This window comes from Scatophagus argus, chromosome 6 (genome assembly GCF_020382885.2).
Source record: "Scatophagus argus isolate fScaArg1 chromosome 6, fScaArg1.pri, whole genome shotgun sequence".
NCBI lineage: Eukaryota > Metazoa > Chordata > Actinopteri > Scatophagidae > Scatophagus > Scatophagus argus.
In genome coordinates, this window is record NC_058498.1 from 6,599,970 (window position 1) to 6,624,422 (window position 24,453).

At 40.8% G+C, this 24,453-nt stretch overlaps 1 protein-coding gene across 3 annotated transcripts in view; it reads right to left on the minus strand.

The window, feature by feature from the left end:
• pde4ba (phosphodiesterase 4B, cAMP-specific a) overlaps positions 1 to 24,453 on the minus strand; it is a 160,701-nt gene that overhangs the window by 49,609 nt on the left and 86,639 nt on the right. For 2 of the 3 annotated variants that reach the window (XM_046390532.1, XM_046390533.1), the window contains 4 exons: positions 6,412 to 6,606; positions 5,404 to 5,440; positions 5,217 to 5,287; positions 2,899 to 2,951 (listed from right to left, as the gene is read on the minus strand). In XM_046390532.1, the coding sequence (XP_046246488.1) occupies positions 2,899 to 2,951; positions 5,217 to 5,287; positions 5,404 to 5,440; positions 6,412 to 6,606 (356 nt within the window). Of the gene's footprint in view, positions 1 to 2,898; positions 2,952 to 5,216; positions 5,288 to 5,403; positions 5,441 to 6,411; positions 6,607 to 21,498; positions 22,222 to 24,453 lie in introns of those variants that run through there. The other variant, XM_046390534.1, reaches the window with a different exon arrangement.

Consider the following 24,453-nt stretch of genomic DNA (forward strand, 5'->3'; position numbering starts at 1 on the left):
GTTTGATTTGTCCAATGAATACTGGAAAACCCAAAAAAAAGTCTTGATTTATTATCAATTTATTTATTAGAAATAATAAAATAGCTTATTTACTCAAGGTGTAACCAATTAATGAAAGGTTTTAATCAAAAATAACTGCTGATTAATTTCTCATCCGTTGACTAAACATTAGTTTAGTTTAGCATGTCCAGATTAGACAAATTGCCATCTGAAATTATAGACAAATGTAAGGCCTTTGGTTTAAAAAAGAAACATTATGGCAATAAAACTTTAGAATTCAACAGCAACAATGAAATAGAAAAGAAAAAGTTTAAATTGAAAACTACAGACAACAAACTAAAAAATTCTGAGGCTTTGTAAAAGAACATTAACACAGTGCAAACAACTTCTCAGCACTTGGTAACTCTTTTTGCTGCTTTTTGTAGTTATGTATACACTGTTGTGTTGTGTTTTAATAAAGGAAAATGTTATCCAAATGCAACGTCCCTTCATGTGTTTATAAATGTTTGTAGCTGTGGCAGACAGCTCTCTTTAGCCGTGTCCTGTCCTGCTCTGAAGGCCAATATGATGAATGTAGGCAACATATTTTTTGCACATAGTGAGGAGGAGTCTGTTTACTTGCAGAGCCCATGCAAGTGATGACGAATGGCAAAAAAAAAAAAAAAAAAAAAAAAAATTACATTGATCTAATGCACAATTTAGCGACAATCTTGTCTGTGTTACACAAAGGTCATAATGCGAATTATGGAGCTGCTTTACCAGAGACATACACTCACATTTTCCCAAACCCTGTAATACACACTCACACATACACACACTCACACACACACACACACACTCACACACAAACCCAGAGCACCTGATGAGCTGCGGTTCAGAAGAAGGAAGTGAAAACTCAGTCCATCTGCTTTGACAGGAAGTCAACAGAAGCCACATACAGGCATGCTGACGTCAATCAGAGCCACAGGAACACCTCCCCATGGCACACACACTCACACACTGTCACACACACACACTCATATTACTCACAATGATGCATATATGCCACGACAAACACTCATTCGAATCATACACCTTAACAATCAACGGCTGCAAAATTTCAAATACCATCACATGCTGCAAACTGCCTTACACACACGTCAGTGACTTAATAGATGTTTATACGCATCATACACACACTCACAGAGTATAAACATAGACTATCATGTTGTTGCTCCTTTTTCAAAAACATGAACTCATGCTTTTCAGTAATAACACCAACAAACCGAAAAATGTCTAAAACAAGAATTTGGCAGCAAAGATTGCGAGGGACACACGTAGTATTTTGGCTTGATAAAATGTGCTGGGAGCCGACTGAGGCTTCATTTTCACAAGCTCTACTTTAATGTCATACCTGACCCCAGTCGGTTTCATGTAAAACATGTTGGTTATTTGATGGTTAACAACACTCACTGTTCTCAGTTTCATTTTTGCTCATCTTGGTCTCTTCATACACAACAACACATGTCACTGCTTCCAGTGTTCTGCCTGGGAACATCTGCCTACAGATGTCAGCTAAAGGTCTGAAAATGTCTTGTTTTATCAAGAAAAAGAAACATAAAGAGGAAAAAAAAAAAAAAAAAACTTTCTCTCTAGGTGAAGCATCACTTTACTTTAACAGAAAACAATCCATCAGTTCCAATGCAACTTAATCATTCATCTGGAGTCTGATATACACTCTCTTTTAGCCCTGCTTTTGGTCTCCACCAGAGGGAAATATCAGGCTCTTTAGCTGCTAAATGCTCCACTGTGTGCACCACTTGGTTGTGAACTGTGTCGTGTTGCCACTTGGTATTGATCAGGTCCTGCAGTGAGACTGGACCACAACAGCAAAGTTCGAGCAGGACAGCTAAACAATGAGCTTAAATGTGCTGTAAAGATCTGTGAAGTCAAAGGGAACCCACAGACTCAGGTGTTCATTGCCAGTATACACATTCAGAACGATGTCTCTCACATTGTCACATTGTTTTCACTTTGTATTTTGATGCATTGTTTTGATGCACCTCCATGTCCCTCCTGCTAACATGGAAGGGGTTCTGGAGCAGTCAATGCGCCCCACCGGCACACACATCTGAAGACTCTTATTGTAATAATGCACTCGCAAGCACATTAGCATAACCTAACCTAAACCTAAACTAGAGTCTAACCTTACGAAACCTTCTGCAGTCCTTGGGCAGGTCCTCACAACACAGGAGCGCCCCTACAATCTTTTAAAATGGAACTGATTGTGTGTTTGTTGTAAGGTTGAGTGTGTGAGCAAACGGGGCTGAGCCGGTGAGCAGACACAGAATCCAGTATCACACCAAGAAATATCCACAACCAATACACATGTATAGTGCTCATGAAGTGCTCGTATACACATAGACACTGCCTCTTACCAGCATAGATGTGTACATGCACACACACACACACACACACACACACACACACACACACACACACACACACACGCACACACCAGCTGCTTAAAAGCAAACGTGATGAAAGAAGAAAAGGGAGGTTTGTTGTTATCTCTGAGTGAGCTGCTTAAATAGACCACACTGTGTGCGGGTCTGCATGCAGTATTTGTCTGAAATACCAGCCATATTGTGTTTGAACAACGCTAATGAGCTCGATGACAAAACAGTCTGGACTACAACGTTCGAGCTGGAGACGGATGGCGAAAAAAAAGTGAAAGCCGTCACGTACACAAGCTCATGACTGAAGGACGAGGCGAAGTGGAGAGGCTGGGAGGGAAGAAGGGAGGAGGAGAGAAGGTCCTGGCCAGATAGAAAGCAGATAAGCAAAAAAAATCTCATCTTCTTCATGCAGCTTTACACAAGTCAGACACATAGCAGGACATTCCTGTGAGCCTCTTACCTGGGAGACAAACTCTGGTGATGGGAGGCTGAGTTGTTGCTGCAGGAGACCTCCTGAAAGAACAAAAAAAACATCTCACATGTACACTGTGATGTACATAAGCTTTGTCTTTAAAGGGCTGATTCACCAAATAATGATATGAATAAATAATGAACATTTCCTCACGGCTAGCAGCTATTAGCATAGCCTAAAATTTGGAAACAGCAAGCGTGGCTAGCCGCTAAGCTACGCTAACCAGCTGCTGGCCAAAACAGACAGACCTGGAAAATCTTCTCATGTAATTCTATGCAAGAAAGTGAATAAGTTTAAATGAAAGAAAATAAATTTCTATTCATGAAGTATGGCTGATTTCCTTGTGTAAAATGGACCTTGAATGGGATTACTTCACTCAGAGAAAAGATGTGTCAGTACAGAGCCATCAGAGGCCTTTTATTAGTTTTGTTTTTAGGTTTCTATTTGTATGTGTTTTCAATTAAATGGAGTTTCATGAGCAGACGTTACATATCCAATCCTCCTGTCAGTCACTACTGCAGGTGGTGGGTTATAAATTCACTGATCCTCATTTGATCCTCATACTCACATTTAGTTACATGTGAATACTTTTCTTTAAATATACGTTCACTTTCATGTCACCTAATGTGTGTGTGTGTGTGTGTTTTAGTCTATGCTCATGTGTGGGTGTCAGAGCCCAATGTAGGCCAAACAGGCTTCAGGTATTCAATGCAGCAAACTGAGTGTTAACACAGCCTGTGGAAGAGCAGAGAGTTCCTAACATCTTTAGAAACTGATATACACACTCACACACACACAAACATGCACACACTCACACACAGCGCTCTAAATTTGTGTTTCCAGTTTATTTGCTTCCACAAGGAAGGTGTGATGCTGCTGCAGCTTTAAAGGCCGATGCTGCATTCATCAGCACGGAGATATAAAGATTAGTTGATTTACTGATCGATGGAAGATTAATCAGCAACTAATCTGACAATCAGATCTTCATTATTTTTCGTTTCCTGTTTTTCTGAAACCATTTGAAGATGTGACCTTTGGGCTTTAGGAAGCTGAAACAGACTTTTACTTTATGTAAACCTAACAATTAACAGCCTAACTGAGAAAATATTAAGCAGATTCACTGCCAGTAATCATCACAGTTGCAGCCTGCACTACTTCTTTGTACTGGAAACAGCACTGAAAATAGACTTTAAAAAATGTAAATGCAAGCGAGTAAGTAAAAGAAAACTTTCTCTAAAGCTAGCACATCAACCAGATTGTGTGCATCTTTGAGCTGAAAATGGTCTGAAGCCACATAATATACTGACCACTGAATACAAATACTTTGATCACACATGGACCTTTTCCTCCAGGCTGCTAATGCTGCACTCCAGGAGTAACATTTGGGTGTAGTAGTCTTTCCAGATACAGTATGTGAAGAGCAAAACCTGTACTAATATTAATTTTCTTCTGTAAGGTGTGTTTGTATCACAAAAAGCTGTTTCATTTATTTCCAGATAGGATACGCTGAAAAACACTGCAGAGTGAATGCTGTGGGGACAACGAATGCGAATGCCAACTAAGGAGTGTGTGTGAGTAGCTGTGAGTGTGTTTTCGTGTTTGTGCCTCCCCACAACAGAAAAATGAATTATGGAGCATTGTAACTGAGTGACACATAGAAACTATTTTTTAATTTCTAAAGAAATAAAAAAAAAAGCACCGGTGTTACAAACCCAGTTTTATTTCACTGTAATATTAAACTGAATGCATGTGTTGTGTGTGCTTCCTGGTCTACTTAAGCTGCTGAACTGTGAATGTTGGAAACAGCTGCGGTGTCGTGCGTCACACCTAAGCCTGTTTAAAGCTCAACACAGCCATCTTGTGGTAAGAGCACGGAACTGCAGACTGAGTGCGCAGGCTGATGGGATTCATTTTGCCTTTAGCCTTTTTTGTGTTTCAAAGCTGCAAAGGGGCTAAAACAACTGGGGAGTCTGATGTATTTTCGCTGCCACAAGATTTACTGCCTGATGTTTATGCTGTTTAAAAGTCATTCAAAAGTGCATTTTGCACTCTGCCTCAAGGGAATCTAAAAAGCGAATCCCAAGAGTGTATAAGCTGACTTCAACTAGATTTATAACATTCTCCTGAGGTTCCCTTCCCGGCTTATAATAACATATAAAGCTCATGTTTTATTATCAAGCACGTCCTTTGAAATGTAGTCTGCAAACAGTATTTTCCTAATGTTGTCAGAGTTAAATCGGGTCACTGAAGTAAGAAAGAAAAAAAGCCATGTAAAATTGCTCATCTTGATTGACACACACACTTACTTGCTAGAGGCACACTGGACATTGGTCAGGACAGTGAAATTATTCCTCACACTTCGAAGGCTTGCCAGAACCTAGAAAGGCACCATATTTAGATCAATAATCCAGTTTCTGCTTGGTGCAAATCTACGATTGTTAATGTCAATCTTTAAAGAATTAGATTTTGGGTTACAGAAAGTAACATATTTACCTGAGCAAAAGGCGTTACGATCAAGTCATCACCATGTCTGGAAACACAGAAGCAAAAAGAGAGGTTATCGAATGCCGTACGCACCAAATATCAAGTTCTGCTGTTGCATAAAGCTTATATGCTGAGTGCTTTATGTCAGATGTTAAGCAAGAACAATAAGCAATGACCCCCATGACCCAGCCAGTCTCATTACTATAATTAACTGAAAGAGACAGAGTCACAGAGGGAGGACGGGAGGATGGTCCTGAGTCCAAAACATAAGTCCTCTGTTCCAGGGTGTAACCTTGTAAGGCACTTAGCTCTAAATCCAACCTATTTTTGTAAGCTGAGACAGGGCAAAATTCTAAATTACTCTTCTGTGGGTTTCAAATCATTGTCATGTCATGTATCTCTGGAGTCGTGTAGTGGACTCCTTAAACCCGCCGCCCTGCAATAGATGACCCCAACGTCAGATGTTCCACTGAAGGGGCAGAGCAGCAGAGTCTCGACCGAGTCTGCTGTATATCCAGTGAGGTGGTTTAAGGGTAAAATAAAACAGCACGGGAACAGTAGCTGCAGTCAGCGAGTAATTAAAAGACAATCATCCACCATCATAAGTTTAAATCTTAGCACGGGGGTGATAATTCAGTATTAGTACAGTATAATAGTACAGTATATTGCAGGCAGATCAAACAGAAAACAAACAGACTTGAACATATTTGCTCGACTGATTTCAGTGTCTAGAGATACTGTATATAAACGATGTGAGTGTCTGTGAAGGTTCTCAGTTATTCAGGTCATGGTTACCCACGTCGAGTTGGGTGAAGGCAACTGTACTCGGTCATAGATCTTTGAAGAGATTTCATCCAACAGGCGTCTTCAGCTCTGCAGAAGTCCAGTTGCCTTTACTCAACTCTGTGTGGATTTTGTGTGAATGTGCACCTGGTCGTAGCCTTCTACTGTATATCTCTCTGTCTGACTCTGACATTGTGTGTGCGCTGTGCATATTTGCATGTGTTTTCTATTTACAGTTCAGAGGCGATGGAGGAGTTTCGTGACATGGACTTGGGAGACAGATCATAGTCGCTGTCAGAGCGGTAGAGGAAGGACTCTCGCCTCTGGTTGTGACCGGGGAAGTTAGTGTGGAGGACCAGACCAGAGCCTGGAGAGGCCTGGGGGTCCAGGGGGCTGCAGCTGGCAGACGGGCCATTCTCCACATCGAAACTGAGAACAGATAAACACACAGTTGTTAAGATGTTAGTTTTTCATTTCATCAGGAGGAGGAGTGCACGAGTATGAAGAAAAACATTTTCACCGAAGAACAGGAAAGAAGACTGGAGCTGGTTTTAACATTCAAGACATCCTTCTGTAGGTTTTCTGGTAGCATTGGACTTAAACGTAGTTTAACACATTGTGTGGACTCTCAGCTGCTGAACTAGAGGATATACCCTAATATGGAAATAAGTATTAAACTTGGACATTAAACAGTAAGAGCTTTTGGGTTTACTTCAATTTCATCAAAAGGTTTTTGCCATTAAACACTCACTTAAACAACAGATCATGAACACAACAACTGTTTCCAACTCTGTTTTTCTTTTTACTCAGTAGACTGCATGACTGAATTTTAATGACTGACTGACAAAACGTAGTCACACACACACACACACACACGATTGTGTACAGTAGCAGCACACATCTGTGAATGGACTTGACATGACCGGGGAAAAGAGGGCAGCGTGACATGCGAGGGTGCACAGTCTTCATTCATTGATGGAAATGAAGGAGACTCAGGCTCACGCATTCGTGAGGAGCAGAAAGCGAAGGAGTGGGGGAGGGAGGAGGAGGATCTCATTAGGGCATCATCAAAGAGGAGGAAAAGGAGGAGGAGGAGGAGGAGGAGCTGTGGTGCATCATGCCAGAGAGCCCATTTCAAACAAACATGGGACATGTATGTTTACATGCATTTTCCACTGTAGTTTGGATTTTTGCAAGTCACTCTCTTCTATTACTGTGTTGTGCTTCGTTGGCCATCACTTTCTCTTTGTGTACAGTACACACACACACCAGCAGGCAGGGTGCTAGTTACAGTACAAACTTAAAAGTCCGTCTCCGCTTAAAATTTGTTTTGCTTAACAGCTCTTCATTTTGATGTTTGACCTTCACTGTGCAGAATGACGCATGTGCAGAGTTTATCTTCAAATTCATCTGATTCTGAACAGGATTTAGTGGCATCACAAGTAGTTCAAAAGCCACTCGTAGGCATCTTACACAAGTGTGATGTGAAAACTTGAAACCTCCAGCACTCCATGCATGTCATACTCAAAAAAAAAAGATGAGATAATTTTGGATTTGGGGATGGATGTACTTCTGCATTAAAGGCTTTTCAAATAAACTGAAAGTATTATTTCACAGTATTTTTGTATAAACATGTCCGGAGAAGCTGTTCTTTAAACAAAGACAAACAATAATTACTGAAAACTATTTTTCCAGCTCAATATCCAGTGTCTCTGGAAAGGTCACAAATATTTTTTGAGCGTTTAGTTGTATTGTGTACTTTTCTTGGATCACTGCTTCTTCCCAGTTCCTGCTTTGTTCATCGTAATGAAATGTGAAACAGAAAACCCAATCAGTTGAACTATGCAAGGAAGTTTTCCAAAGGAAAGACCTATGAGACAATGTCTAGAAGTAAAATCTCTCATGACCCTCAAACTCTGAAATTCCATTGCGGTGAAGAGTACTGAAACAGGCTTTGACTGTGATGAAAATCTACTGAATTACTGCTTTACGTACTATACATAATATACTTCATTGCACATGGGTGGTATGCTTCAGTTCAGGCCTCTGCGTCAACTCATTAAGGTCAGCCACTGAAGCCTTTGAAGGACATATGAGGCTGGAGGGGTGGGGGTTTTTATGTTTTTTTACCCAAGAGAAAGTGAGAAAGTTGAGTAAAATAGTGTTGTCACATAAATGATGGGAATCTGGGTCTTAACAAAAACATGTATGACATCAGAAGCAAAGGCTCAATCTGCAACACAAACAAAAACAGACAGGATGATGCAGCGTAAGTAAACTTTAGACGTATGACATTTACACTCAAAGTTATTCGCTGAAAACCAGAGGCTTCTCCCCAAGAGAGTTGTTACCTCATGAGTAACATCTTCTGTGTCGAAAATTAAATGATCAGACTGATCAACCAGCTCAAACTGGTGTAACTGCGTAATAATCCACGACTTGCGTTCTACAGAGTGAAAAGCCTATAAAACGATGTGTCGAGTAAAACACAACTTCAACTCTAGTGGTATTTTTTGTGTTTTAGGCCCACATTTTAGGGTGTCATGTTAAATAGGATATGATAAGGAATCCACAGAAAACAGCGTACGGAGGCTTTCCTCATGGGTCAGCAATGAAACAAAGCAAAAAAAGGGGGGAGCTGTCAAAAACAGAAGTATGAGAATGTGTAACATGCTAAACTGCACAGATACAGGCAGTCAGAGGCATGAAGAACACACAAAAGGCTTAGATCTGCCGCTCTGGATTGTAATGCAGTCCAGGCTTGGTGCTCTTACTGCCTAATGAAGAGAGATTCAGTAGCTCCTCTCCTTTCGTCTGCGTTGTGACGCAGCACTACAATTAATATGAATCATTTTTTATGCTAAGCTTCCTGTTCAATTTTCCGTTTATAAACGTGTGGCAGTGATGGACTGAAATGCGCTCGTCAAAGGTATGCGCCTTAAACATGCTTACACATGCATGCCTGCACTATGAACCGTGCATTAAACGCTCGACTGCTCTGCCCTCGGGTCAATCTACTGCTTTGTGTGTCGCGATCACGTGTAGAGACGGCTAATTCTGGAGCCACGGCAGGCGAGTCCAGTCATCCACGAGGCACACATCTCACAACCGTCCGATCTTTTTCCTCCTGACCTCCATGAAACATAGAACGTTTTACATTAACTCTGAACACTGAAACACAGTTACAAGGAAATTCAAAAGGATAACATTGTCAGAGCCAGGAAATGCCTCCAAGACCCATTAAGACTGCAAAGACCCAACAGCCGAGACTCCCCTCAGGACTTCAGGTTATTTGTTTCTGTGAGCAGCCAAGAGACCGTTGACATGGATGAGATAAATGACATCGAATGACGTTCATAAGTCACATTCAAAATCACAAGCACATGGCCAGTAGTGGATGGTGGACTCAGAGCCTTTAAGATAAGATAAGATGAGATAAGGTGAGATAAGATGAGATAAGATAATCCTTTATTAGTCCCATAACGGGGAAATTGCAGTATTACATCAGCAAACAGGGTTTACTTAAGTAAAAGTAGTAATACTGCTTAAACCTGACTCAAGCAAAAGTCCAGAAGTATTATCAACAAAATGCGCTTAAAGTTTCAAAAGTTAAAGTACTCAGAAAAGAGAAAAAAATATATATTAATATGTATGAAATTAATAAAATATTGTTATTGATGCATTGGAAGTACATTTGAAGTACTTTACTTGCAGTTGGATGACTTAATCTACAAGTAAACCATTAAAATATTTGATAAACTCATCATAACATCTGTAAAGTAACCCCAGCTGTCAAACAGAAGAAGATGCAGCAGAAAGCTGGAACGCTGAAGTCAAAGCACCACGTGTTGTTCAACTACAAGACAAACTCATCAGCTCCGAGTGAGTGAGTCACATCCTCATGAGACGGTCTTTATGGTCACGTGAGGCGGTTGCAGGCTGGGTGCAGGTGTTGTTGATGGTGCTTCATGATGTGACGAGAAGCCGAATGAGATTAAAATAAAGAAAAAAAAAAAGAAGAAGTGAATTGTTCAGCCGCCCCCCCACTCCGAACACAGCGGGCTGATGACTCTCGTGTTATGTAAGCACACACACAACAGATTCAGGCCAAGACTGTATCGACATCTTTTCTATCACAGCAGCCCAAAAGTTGCAGTATTTTTTGTAGTTTGATGTACTTTGTGCGTTGATTTATTGGATAAAGGTGTTTAAAAGCTTGGTATGATGAAACTGATGATTTAAATCATGACCCAATGAACTAAAAATAACAGACAAAGGTGAATCAAATTTTCAAAACATTTTTTTTTTGCTGGATAAATGGCAAAAACATGAACAAAACTGACTCTGCTCTCACTAACAAATATTAACGTATGCTATAGCAGTCATATCTGGGTACCTCAAAGATAATGTAATAAAGCATCTTGATTAACAACACGTCAAATGCTTTTCACTGTTTATTCCTCATATAAGAACATGAAGTGATCAAAATTAGTTCTAATACTGCAAACTTCTAATGCAGACACTACACTAGTGACGGATCCATCAGTCGACACTCAGGCCACAGAGCAGCATCTCTACACTGCACTGATGTACACTTCAAACACCTACAGTTGAGGACTTCCATGCTAAAACGACATTTCACTGCACACAGTCTTATGACTCCCTTGTGACTGCCGCCTGTGTTTGTGTCTGCTTCGGTCCCCAGGTGGTCATTAGACCATGGAGAATAGCTAAACGTGTTTCGCTATTTGATCTTGGAAGTTCATTCATAAGCTTTGGAAACGGTTCATGGAACAAAATACGTCAAAAAACGTCAAAGGTCCAAGAGCTTTTCTGAACTCTCATCACTGTGTTACATATGTTAAGCTACGGCTGCAAGTTAAACCAAAAGAAAAGGAAAGAAAAGAAAAGAAAAACAGGCTTAAAGCGAAAAACAAGTGCATTTATCTTATGGCTGTGTTTTTACCCCTGTCTATTTGACAGGACAAAGAAGGGATATCCAAGAATTTAGCCTTCGAAAACCAGCACAAAGACAGACCTTGGGAACAAAGAGCCTTTTCTGTTAAGTGGGATGTCCTGGTGCTGTAGTGGAATTAGTGCATTTGTCTGGGAAATGATTCTCACTCATACCACACTCCCTCCCCTCTTTGAAGTTCATGTGCAGAACATCAGAACTCCATAATAATAACTATATATATAATAACTGTCAAAATGTAAAATTCATGCCAAAAACACATCTAGTGCTCAGAGACACAATGAGAAGGCAGGACGGTTTATTCGAACTGCTCAAAGACCGAAACAACCAGAGGTCAAATGCTTTTTCGCAATTATAAGCTACCTACGCAGAAGGAAAATAATAAGTCAAACTAGCGTGAGTTTAAGGAATCTGACAGGGGGTTGAAAAGGATCAAAGTGTCACCAGTTTTCATGACGCACAGTCGTGTTTATATTTGTCATCTGCAACCCTGTAAAGAACTGACGCCGATTCCTGGGAATTCCTAGGGCACATTTTCCAACTAATCATGATCATTATGATGTTTTATCGACCGAGACAGTTCTGACTGGGATGTTATGTTTCACTAAAGCAATCAGGAAGTGCTCCCTCTGACCCTAAAATGATTTGCTGTGATGACACGACATTCCTTTCCCATGATCCGCTGCCATCTGTCTGACTGATGAGCACACTGACTGAGTGACAGACTTGTCCAAAGGATGACAGACTGAGAAATTCTGTCAATGTTTACTTTATTGGATTAGCTCCCGCAGTAGCAGTTACTGGTCATGTGAAATGAGAAAAAAAAAAAACACCCACTGACAGACTGATGGCAGAGGCTGTTATCCCTCAGAAGGTTATGATCTAAACATTCACGCAGGTGCTCACACACTGATGCCGCAGCATTGGGAGCAACAGGTGTTTCAGTGTCCTGCTCAAGGACACTTTGAGATGCAGACCGGAGGAGACGGGTATCGAGCCTCCAACCTTCCGATAAGTGGACGACCTTCCCTACTTGCCGCCCTCGGCTGTGTATATTCAGTTACACTCTACCTGGGGAACATCTGCATTTGTTCTTTTTCAATAAGTGTTCGCACTTTTTGACTTTCCAGTAATGTTTGAGAAGTTCTTCTTATCTACAGAAGACATGTCCATCCATGTCTGTCCAGGCTGATGTAATAGACGTAGTGATTGGCTCAAGTCATACCAGCTCACATTTACATGTTTACAGTATGAAATTAGGACTCAGGTCCCGGGAGCAACAAGCAGAATATAAAAACATGAAATGAAGAGTTGAATAAAAAAAATATATATATATATATATATATATATATATATATAAGCTAGGTAAAAATAAAATATATAAGCTAAATGCAAATACAATATAAAAAATAAATAAATAAATAAAGAAGCCAGTTCTAGCATGTGCAGCATAAATACGCATGTGCAAATGTGTGCTAGTATGAGGTAGTCCAGGAAGTAGTCCGTAACCAGGAAGTAGTCCGTTGATGGAGCGCTTTGTCACATAGTGCACCAACAGTCACGGTCAGTATCACCAAAACCAATGAGCTTGTGTTGGACCACAGTGCTTCACAACTAGAGAGTCTAAAATGAGGAAACCGATCAGCACAGGAGATCTGTACAGCCAGCACAGTTTCAAGGTGGACACCCAAGATCAATGCCACCAAGTCAAGATCTGATCACATGTGAAATAGGGTCACAATCTGTCCTGAGGCTCCTGACTTGTGGTGCTGAATAATGAACAGAGATCCTCAAGCGGACGTTTGTGCTATCGGGTTCAAAAGAATCGGATGGACAACCTGTAAACTCAATCCCTCCGGCCGAGTTGTAGCGAGAGCAAGTCTAGCAGCCTGATTTTGGACTAATTGACTGAGGTCACACTGAGTACATGTGAGGTCATTTTAAAGCTTTATTGTTTTTCCCTGATAACACTTTAAGAATTTCCCAGGGAGGAGAAAAAAAATCTATTTTTGTGCTAATGATAGGGAAAACAGTAAAACATACAAGGCTGTTATCTGGTATGTTAAGAGGAAATTCCTCGGAATTCCTTTATCATTCAGCCATCGCTCTAAAATATTATTTTTATGCTTTTGAGTAAAAAAAAAAAATTGCACATTTTCAAACATTGTTTCCAGGAAACTTCCAAGGAAGTTAATAATAATCATAGTAACTGCTTTTTTGATCTATTAAACATTAGGGGGTTTGTTCTCTGACATAGACTAACTGCAGTCTTGCATCTTTTCTTTTCTTTTTTTTATAAAGAGTAACAAAAAGTAGAGACTAAGCTGGAAACATTCAGTAACAGAAAGTGAAGATTCCAAAGGAAGTTGGAAAGGTTTGTGAAAATACTGAGTTTTTTTTCCTGGGAAATGACTCCACTTCCCAGCTTTAAGACAATGGTGCTGTTTCAGGTTTACAGTAGTCAAGTGATCAAGACAGTGTCTGTCATTTACTGGTAGAGTGAGACAACTCCGTATCCTGCTTGCTGATTCATGTAGCTGTAGGTGTGTGACGACTGATTCACTTCACACCCCGTGGGGCAAAGTATTGCTGAGATTAAGGATCATTACAGCTGCAATTAATGATTCTTTTCAACAGTGATTCATCTGCAGATTATTTTCTGGATTAATTGTTCTATTGTGTGTTAAATTATCAGAAATACTGAAAATGTGCTCTATAAAATGCCACATCGTCCTCAGATACAACACCTTGACTGACAGCAGTCCAAGAAGCTTTCCACTTCACGATCAGGTATGATAAGAAAAAGCATCAAATTGTCACATTTAAGAAGCTGAAAGCAGAAAATTCTGGCCTTTTTTGCTTAAAAATGACATGAGGGTGTCTGTTGACCAGCACAAAATCAGCGTGTACAGGAATTTCATTCCTAATTCAACCGTACGCAACTCGCTGTCCCTCTGAGTAAGTTAAAACACACAAAAAAAGAGACAACTGCAGCACAAATTTGTCTTACAGCCTGTACAAGAAACACGTACATGCATATGTTTTGGAAAAGAGAGAGCAACAGACAGGGAGAGAGAGGGGCATTCTTATACTTTGAATTAATCTCTTCCTTCCTGTGTGTTATGGTGAGAGGGAAACCAGTGACCATTTGTCTGTCGGCTTGTGCAAACAGAGGTGCCATGGTAACACCTCCTGTTTGTCCTAGCGTTAGCCAAGTTTTAAATATCATTTCTTCAACACACACTTGAACCGCATTTTGTTCTCCTTGAAATGAGCAACACTACTCATGTTTACAATCATGTGGCTTGAAAAATCGTAGATTAAAAGCATCTGCTCCACTACATCATTAGCTGAACTGTTCTTCACAATACATTGGAGACAAAACTTTTCTGATAAACTTGGCAAACAGACTGCGACAGCAGAAGAAACTGAGAGACGCCTGAGACGAGCAGCGGATCCTAAGAAGACCTTTCAGTCTAACCAGCCGGTCCAGAGCTCTGAAATGCCCCAGAACGGCAATGAGCAGATTGAGTTGTCCCATCAGACTGAGCAAAAAATAGCAGCAAAGCTTTATGCTCCAAAAGATCCCAGGAAGATTTCCCTAAATGAATCTGCAGCAGTAAAGTGCCTAAATATAGGTTAATTACCCAAGCTAGTCCAAACATGCACAAAGTGAAGCAGAGACTTCCCAACGCATGAACTTATAAAGCTCTGCTGGAGCAAAGGGATCAACAGGCGAGAATCTAAGAAATCCATACGTTATCACTGTCACTGAACACAACACTGTCTCTCTCTGGCTGCCTTTACGCACAGTGGGAATGTTTAAAGCTGCTCAACTATTGATTCATTTCAAATGATGCAATATGAAGATACTGCGTCAGTACTGAAACTCAGTCTGTACAACATCTAAACACAGATAAGTGGGACAAATGATGATTAACACCAGATGATCATCACGGTGGTGTTGAAATGAACACCACCAGAAATGTGCTTTCCCTTGTTTAGCATCAGCGAAACAGCTGGGGGCAGCCGTGGCTTGAGAAGCGGCTTGTGACCGGAGGGGCGCTGGTTCAAAGGTACTGGGACACCTGACAACAGGATATGACATCAGATTATAAATACATAAGCAGCTTTGCGGCTCTGACAGCTTCCACTCACTAAGGCTTTCCACAAGATTTTGGAGTGTTTCTGTGGGAATTTTTGCCCATTCATGCAGCAGAACATTTGTGAGCTCAGACACTGATGTTGGACCAAAAGGCCTGGCTTTTGCGGTCAGGACTCTGTTCGGGCCAGTCAAGTTCTTCCACACCAAACTCATCCAACCATGTCTTTATGGAGCTTTGCTTTGTGCACTGGGCCACAGTCACCTCCAAACGAGGTTTGTCTGGATATTTTTGTCTATATGGTGTGTTTTATTCCAGTATAGAACAGGAATCACATCCAGGTAACCACTGCCACACAATCACTGTGTGAACAGAAGCTTACAGTAAAGGTGAGATGTGATACAAGTACAAAGTCAAGTCTCTTTTTATTAGATTGGTTTCCTTCCACCTGTTCTTATGTGCATTCTCAGTTCACACATTACGAGGACACTGCCCGCCTCACATACATGAAATAAACACGAATGCCATATTTCCTTTGTGTGCCAAACGTTTACCATCTAATAATCCCATAATGGCAGTGGTTGGAAAAGTGGAATAATTCACATATTCTTTTGCCGATTTTCTCAAAATTCAGTTAAGATTTGGAAACGCGGTTATTGTCCTCAATATCAGTCATGACTTCCAGGATCAAGAACTTGCAGGAGAACACAAAGGAAGCCCAAGCTGACCAATCATGGTTTTCGCTGTTCTCATGTGGTTTTATTTTTTCCTTTTTTTTTTGAAGCTTTGACGTGCAGTCACATTTTTGAGGAAGCTGCGATGCTCCGAAACCACACCATAACCCCCTCATCACACAACACGGCAACACACCAACATTAATACAACTTAACTACATTTTGTTTCCCACAGTCCCAAACTGGTAAGATTTATTGTCAAGTTCCACTAACCGGGACAATTTTATTGAAGCTTGTATTCTTAGATTCTCTGCCCTGAAAACCACACTAATGAATACACAAAAAGACAGGCAGGGACAGGGTTAGATCAAGTTAAAACCACTCTGAAAATCAAATTTGTCCTCCGGCCTTTTGTAATCTGCTCCCCCCACCAAAACACCACAATCGAGGAATCCAACTAGATACAGCGCTTATTAATGGAAATGAGGCCACTAACATAATCAGGGCTTGTGCCAAATCATTATACACGCATTTAGGAAAGTAGTCATCTAGCAGATGCTCCTGCTTAGAAATCATTTACAGTCCAAATACGCAGCTATGTGTCACATGATCACAGGAAACACAAAGCAGAACTGGCTGAAAGGTATGATGACCTCAGTGGCAACGGGCAGCCTAACGAAAGTCTGTGTGTGTGTGTGTGTGTGTGTGTGTGTGTGTGTGTGTGTGTGTGTGTGTGTGTGTGTGCACGCGTGTAAGTGAAGCGGGAGATTATGTAGAGCAGAGGACGACAGAGTGATGGACAATTATTAGAAGACAAAGAGAAGAACCCAAACACACTCTAAAGTGAGAAAAGGGCAAAGACAGAGTGAAAAACGTAAAATACAGAGAGAGAGAGAGAAAAACCTGATCTGAGCCAGGCTAATCGCGGTCACACTCGCTGGCTTCTCTTTATTAGCCTGATCAGACTACACCACACTCAGCATGTTCCTCTCTGTTCAATACAAGTCATTTAGCCAAGATCTGGACAGAATAACCACTAAGTGCAACTCAACCAAACTGTAGTTTTGAGGTGCTTGTACTTTACTTGAGTATTTCCGTTTTCTTCCACCCAATCATTCCACTCATCGGTTTACGTAGCTAAACTTTTTGACTGGTAGTCCCTCACAATAAATCTGTATGTTCGCGGGGCTCAGATGTGTTGAGTCGTGTCGAGTTTTTAGAAGTTCAAGCAAAGAGGGATTTTCCCTCTGAGCTTCGTCATGTTTTCATTTTAATAACGGCTAGTAATTGTTTCGAGCCTACAGAGGGAACATTGACCAACATTTCACAGAAATCATCACCAACCCTTCAGACTTATCGCGTGGGCGTTGGCCAGGGACCCGACCCTTAGATTTTGAAACTAATCGACTAAATTGTATAGAAAACCCTTAGTGCTCAGCTCCGCCTCAACAACACGCTCTTCACTCACTGATTCACCAGCATTAGCTGACAATTTCTGATACTGAAGTTAATTTTTCCTGCAGATTAAATCTTTTTTCCTTTGGCAGTTTAAGTAGATTATGTTGCTTCTGTTCAAGCAGAAGTTTCACTGTAGGACTTTTTACTTGTGAACCTTTTTACATTCATTTATTGGTATCTTTAATTAAAATTAGTATTTCCTTCTTAGCTATAGATAAATCCAATTTATTTAAAATCCAATCACCGGCCCCAGAGTCACTGTCTTCTTGATGCTTGTGATCCTCCCAGCCTTCATTATTATCACTTGCTATCATCCTTGTCATTATTTCAATTAAAATAATCACCATTATCATCATCAAACCCACTTCACAGCCATGGCAGCTAATTTAAACTTGGCCCAGTCACTCAAAAGTCCAGAGGCCCGGCCACAAAACCACGGCAGACTTTTTTCTGCGTATCCATTTCCATAACAACATGTTAGATTGAAGGTTAAAGTGCACTGCAAATAAAATACTGCTGAACCACAAACTCTACAACACAGCCCCACCCATGGACGAGCAAGCACAAAACAGTTATTCAACGTCCTGCGTAGGAAAGTAAAACTGGTCACCACAGTGAAAAGAAGCTAACAGCTATTTAACATTTATCAGAATATAAGATGAAGCTGAAGAACAGCTGCAGGATCGCTTTTCTTTAGTTTAAATACACTTTCAAAAACATACCGATGATGTTCTGAGGCATTTTGTGTGTCTTGTTGTGACTGATTACAATCATGCTTCAGACAGCACTGCCTGAGAAATCGTGGACTCACAGGGCAGCATCTGAAATCCCAAACAATGTCTGCATAATTGAACAGTTTTGATCTTAAACATTAAAAGAAAAGATGTCTTTAGAGTAGTATTACGAACAAGTCCCTGCACCTAATGTTCTCACTTGAGCACCGATTGCTGGTCCGAGGTGATCTGAGGTAACTTTTTCCTGACAAGAAGGGAAAAATAAAAAGGGACCCGGCAGCACACAGGAAAACCCTCCACACAGACAAAAGGAGCTGTGATCTTTGTTTGTCTGCCGCTGGAATCCGGGTCACTGTCCAAACACTTGGTTAAGCCCATCTCTCCAGGAGATTATCTGTCCAAGCTGGACATGTGAGAAACACTCCCTGGCACATATATATGGGCTAATACATACTATAAAAGGCGCAGGGCAGCTGCATATGTGCAAATTTGTTGCAGGGTATACACAAACAAAAGCACGTGTATTTATAATGCACACAGCAGTGTGAGGAAGTAGTCGTACCCCGCGGTACTCACACGGCCTCGTCTACCTGTCTAATGACTCAAACGTGCAGCACAGTACACCATCTGTGTACTTCTGCTTTCTTCAGTGTTGGCCAGTACTTTCCACAGGAAACCCTCAGTCACAGAGGTGGAAGCCACCCAGCCAGAAGTGGATGCCCGTCATCTCCACTCTTCCATGATCACAAATTTGCCATCAAGACTATTTTCTTTTAAAAGATTAAAGAAATAAACATTTAGCAGTGTGTGTGTGTGTGTGTGTGTGTTCATGATGGGGACACTGCAAGTGAAAAAGCTAAATTGCTCAGAAAACTTTATGTTGTTGTTTATGTTATGTTCATGTAGTTAAAGTGCCTTATTCCACCCTGTCTAAGACAACAACTCTTACTTTGTTAGGTTCATGTTTGTTAAGCTCAGATACATTGTCTGATGTCCCCAAAACCTTACAACAGTCCAAGCCAGCAGCCTGATGTGCCTCCAGCTGAGCCAAAATACCCACAGTCCTCCTGGGGGAAGACCCAGCCTAGTTGTGCACACTGGTTTATTTCTTCCCTGAGTCTGCAGTCAGCGTCAGCATCAGTATTGCTTGTTTCTCGTTTTCTATCTCAGCTAAGGTTAAAACTTAACTGAAATAAATTCTACGGTGGCTGAGGCAGCTCATCACACTGCAGCTTAAGAAAACATGGATAAAGACGAAAACACAAACAAATTCCGAAAACATCAGCCAACTCAGCCAACACAAACAAATACAAAACCCACAGAATGAGAACAAAGAAGTTCGCACGGCCGTGTTTTGCATGGACATGCTGGCTGCTGCTTCACTTTATGATTCACAAAGTTGCTGAAGTCGGTTCCATCTGTCATCTGTTTATGTGGTGGATTTCCGACTTATGCTGCACATGTGCTGCACGCACCTCGCACGAACAGGTGGGATTCTGTCAGTCATTCTGATGATTTCTGAGTTAGTGTTTAACAAATAATAACCTTTATTATCCTTCTACTGCTGCTGCCAGCCTGCCTGTAGCCTCTATGATAATCACATGAACATGATTCCACCAGAAACATCCTAAGGTGTCGGCCACAGAAGGAAAAACGATGTAAGTATGGCATTTTTTTACAGGGGAGGAGAGCTTTTACGGCACTTGACAGTTGTGCACCAAATATTTAACAGAAAAATACAGACAGACAATAAAGTGTCACATTAAGCAGGTGAGATAAGACAAGTAACTCTCTGCAGAATGTAATGATATTCCATGTACATATTGAAAACAATGTCAATAATGCATTAAAGGTCTTGTTGCTTTAGAAGCATGTATTTGTTATTCCTCCTGCTCTCCTGGTTTTCTAAAGAGAAGCCAGCGTAAACGGAGCAGGTCATGTGAACTTTTAAAACAAACTACTGCGCGACGTCCTGGATTTACTGCTGGCTCAGGTCCACTTCGGACTCTAAACGTTATTACTTTAAATCTCCGACACAACATCAGTGTCAGGTCATCTCATCCGTTCTGCCAAAACTCTCCCTCTTCTCCAGCATGTTCCCTCCTTTGATGCCTGCCCTCCACTGACAGTACTGCACACTGCTGCTTCAGGGTGGCAGCATGAAAAGATATTTTTAGAGCAGCACTGTGGCGCAGAAATACTAGAACAACAACAACAATTGCATTACATTCCTGAAGTGTGAAGTGTGAAGTTTATCCAAACTGCAAAGACGGTGCAGTAAGTTCTGGTTTGGGAATATTCTGATACTTTCAGGGTACGTAGTGAAAAATGTTTTTTTGTACTTGGGGCGAGCTGAACTGTTAATCAATATGAGACGCTGAAGTCACTGGTTCCTAAACTTTCTGACGTCATTTAGCAGACGCTTTTATTCAAAACGACTTCCAGAATCACAAGTTTCAGTACAGCAGAATTAGACTAACGCAATAAGAGCTAAAACGTAATTAAAAATGCTTCAGTAACTTGTGAGCCTTTACAGGGAAAGCCTGTCTACTCGAGACTCCTCGTCACAGGATGCGTACTGATGTTCCCTCACACTGTTTTGAGTTCATGTAAAAAAATTTCTGTACTTTAGCAAAGACGTTAAAAAAACCCAAAAAAATGAACATTAATTTCTTTATTTATTTTGTAGCGTGTTAACAATTTTGCAACTCCTCTGATTTATCTTGACCCCGAAGTTGGAAATCACTTTTAAGTAAAGGTGTGAGTCGCAGGCGTAAGAGTGACCGAGTGAGAGGTCAGAAGTGCTGTTACTGGGGGTTCAACACATAAACTGATGTGGTCAGACAAGAAAGCCTCTTTGGCAACAAAGTCAAATATACCAGAGTTGCTAAAGGCTGAGACGATTAAAGACCCTTCAATGTCATGTTTTGTTTTTAATGATATGTCCTTCGGGTCGTCTGGTTCTCTCACAGAGCAGACTGTGTTCACATTGTGGCTAAAAAAAAAAAAAGAAGAAGAAAACAAATCACTCTGATAATATACAAATTCTTCTCAACACTTCCAGACTTATTTGCATGGCAAAATACTTGACTCTCTTAACCGCAGAAACACAGCACACAAACTCTTCTGAAACACTACACTGCAAAAACTGCTGAAGGCCAAAACCATGAAATAAATCCGCTTAAGCCGAATTTTCTCATCAAAATGTGACAGCCGAGGTTTACTATGGAAACACGTGAGAGGATTGTTTAATGGGAAATAGGAAGTAAGAGCACACATTTACTGGATATCACACAGCGAGGGGAGGAGTTCAGACTTAAACAACTTCGTGAAAAGTTTGTGTGTGTGTGTGTGTGTGATTATCTGTGTATCCTAACCTGTGAGCATGGCCATGGTTGGTGGCGTGGAGTTTCCTGATGACTTCCTCACTGAAGTCAAAATGAACCCTTCCTCTGGCACAGGGTGAACGCCGGTACATCGCCCCGACACACACATGCACTCATGCACACACTACCTGACGCATACCGTCACATAGGCAACCACAAACACACAGATCAACTAGAGCACACGCAGAAGCAGCATTTCACAAATAGATGAAGCGTATCAATGTCATACACACACACACGGCATCAACATACACAAGTCAGCGCCACGGGTGACAACCGCATGGTGCAATGCATACACTCACACACACCCATAAATACCTCTCATACACTTAACTCACTGAGGTCACACACACACAAGCACAACAACAAGCTACTTCACGTGCAAACAAACTAATCTGTCAGTCACTACAAAACAAGCACCATCACACACATTCAGTTCATATGAATAGCATCACTTAATCTCTGGGCTCCACAGTCCTACATTTACAGTCCTGTTACCTTTATGGGTAACAACCTCTGTTTAAAAAAGTTACCCAGCAGATTATCCATCAGTCATCCCCTACTCGTCACAAATCAAAGCAGCAAACAGGTATCCAGACGCCTTCTCCACACACATCACACACAGCAGCGACAGAAGCAGCAGTCCGTACGTCACATCACGGACTCTTTAAGCGCTCGTTCACACTCTGACACTCTCTACACACACACTGTGCGCTCTCTCTGCAGGCTCCTCTCTTCGTCAGAGGCTGTACTTCCTCCCCATGGTGTGTGTGTGTGTGTGTGTAGTATGTGTGTGTATGGAGCTCTGTTTCCTTCAGCGTGGCCCAGCAGAGAAAGGAGGAACATCCAAGTTGTGGAGTGGAGTCACCGGAGTGGAGTCATAATTCATCCACACCTCACAGCCTTGATAGCCTTAATTCACACTGTGTCAATGGAAAACATGAACGCACACCAGCTACACACACACACACACACAAACACACACACACACAGATGCTCCAGAGACTCCACCTCACATGCATAACTGATGTAATCTTCACACTATGATGATTTAAGAGAGTTTATTCTCCATGAAGCGGCTCAGAAAACTTTGTCTCAAAGCCTGGTAAAGAAGGCAAAACTGAGTATTTAACTAAGCTTTACATTAATTTCTCGCTGTTATGTAGTCACTACAATACATACTTATATTGTCTCATATTTTTTATTTAAAATACTTCCACTTTCTGTTTACGTTTCTTGACTTTCGTGGTACTGATTTATCGATTTCAAAATTTTATGTTTATTGTTGCACCAAAATACCTGCTTAGAATAGAATAGAATAGAAAGCTTTTATTGTCATTGTACAGGTACAACGAGATTTCCGCTTTCCCATAAAGTGCACACAGCAATAAAGTAAACGATAAAGTACAGAAATGTAAACAATAAAGTACAAAAAAAATAATAAAGTATAAAAATAAATATATATGGCAGTATAATAATGGTAATAAACCTGATTCTGGCAATGAAAATGTCAGATTAAAACAACAACAACAACAACAACAACAAAAACCCCAGTAATTTAAGAATTTTGTTTTCTATTTCTAGATTTTATTTCTTTAAACTGTACCATTTGAAAACGTATCAGCATTGCTGACAATACATGACAACACTTAACACTTAAATGTGTCCTTTTAGCTGCTTACACAGTATAATGTGCTATAAACCATTTGTTAAATGTAAAGATGATTTTTGGATTCACCGGCTTCCTGGTCTACCTTAACTGTCAGTGTGTGTCTGTGTGGTGGCATCAGGCGTTCTGGCAGGAGGCCACAGAGTCCGGTGACACCGGACAGGATCCTCATGCCTAAGCCCTCGCATATTTTGATCAATATCAATTAAAAACATAAGAGAAGGTTAAAAAAAAGGGAGTAATTACAAACACAGGGCTTTTGAAACTACTGCAGGATGTCTTTATATGTGCGGTCAAAAATCTGGTTAAATTACCAATCATGCTGACCAGGTTTGTATATGATCTTCTCAAAAATTAGAATAAAATGCATAGCTGCAGGATGTAAACAAGACACATACTTGCATTTTTCACTGATACAGAAAGCCATTGGAGTCACACGTTTTCGATATACTTTTCCACCTTATTACAGCTTGACTTAGGAGTTTTCAGTGCATTTCATTTAATCCCCAACACATTTCAGACCATGTTGTTATTTCTGTGACTCTAAAATCTGTCCTATTTCTCATAACTTCCTTCAATAGGAAACTCCACAGGACAACCTTTTATTTTTTTTTAAAATACCGTCATGACAGGACAAGCGAGCCTCCTCATCTTTGTTTTTCTTTTGCAAATGATTCAGAAAGATGGTGCATTACACGATCCCTTCGAAACACACACAAGGGGAGGAGAAGAATCACAAAAGGCCAAAGCTGACTCACTACTACGTTCCCACAGTGCAGTTTGCCCAACTGCTTCACGATCCACACAAAGATGACAAATGGGAGAGGCGGAGGATGTGGTAGCCACAGGGCTGTATGTATCCTGTGCCACAGCGGCGATGCCATTCCTCCCTAACGACCTCCCGAGGGTTAAACATCAAAGATATAAGAAAGAGCTTCTCCTCGCACATCAATGGTCAGCATCTACGGCACACCAGCGGTGAATGGAGCCGAGAACGCTCGTAAGGGATCGCGGCTGTAAATGTTTAGCAAGCGTCGCTGAAATGTACAGAACATCTGCACACTTTTAAATGTCATACAGACAGCAAATGTGCATCCTTATAGCAAAGAACACAGACAGATGCAAAATGAGCTTAAAAATGTAATTTGAAGAAAAAAAGACTTACGGTACATAATTTAATGGCATCACACTGTATCACACAGTCAAATTACTTGAAAATTAGACAAACTTCTGATAATAAACAATAAAATACAAAATACCAAAAACTATAAAATCAG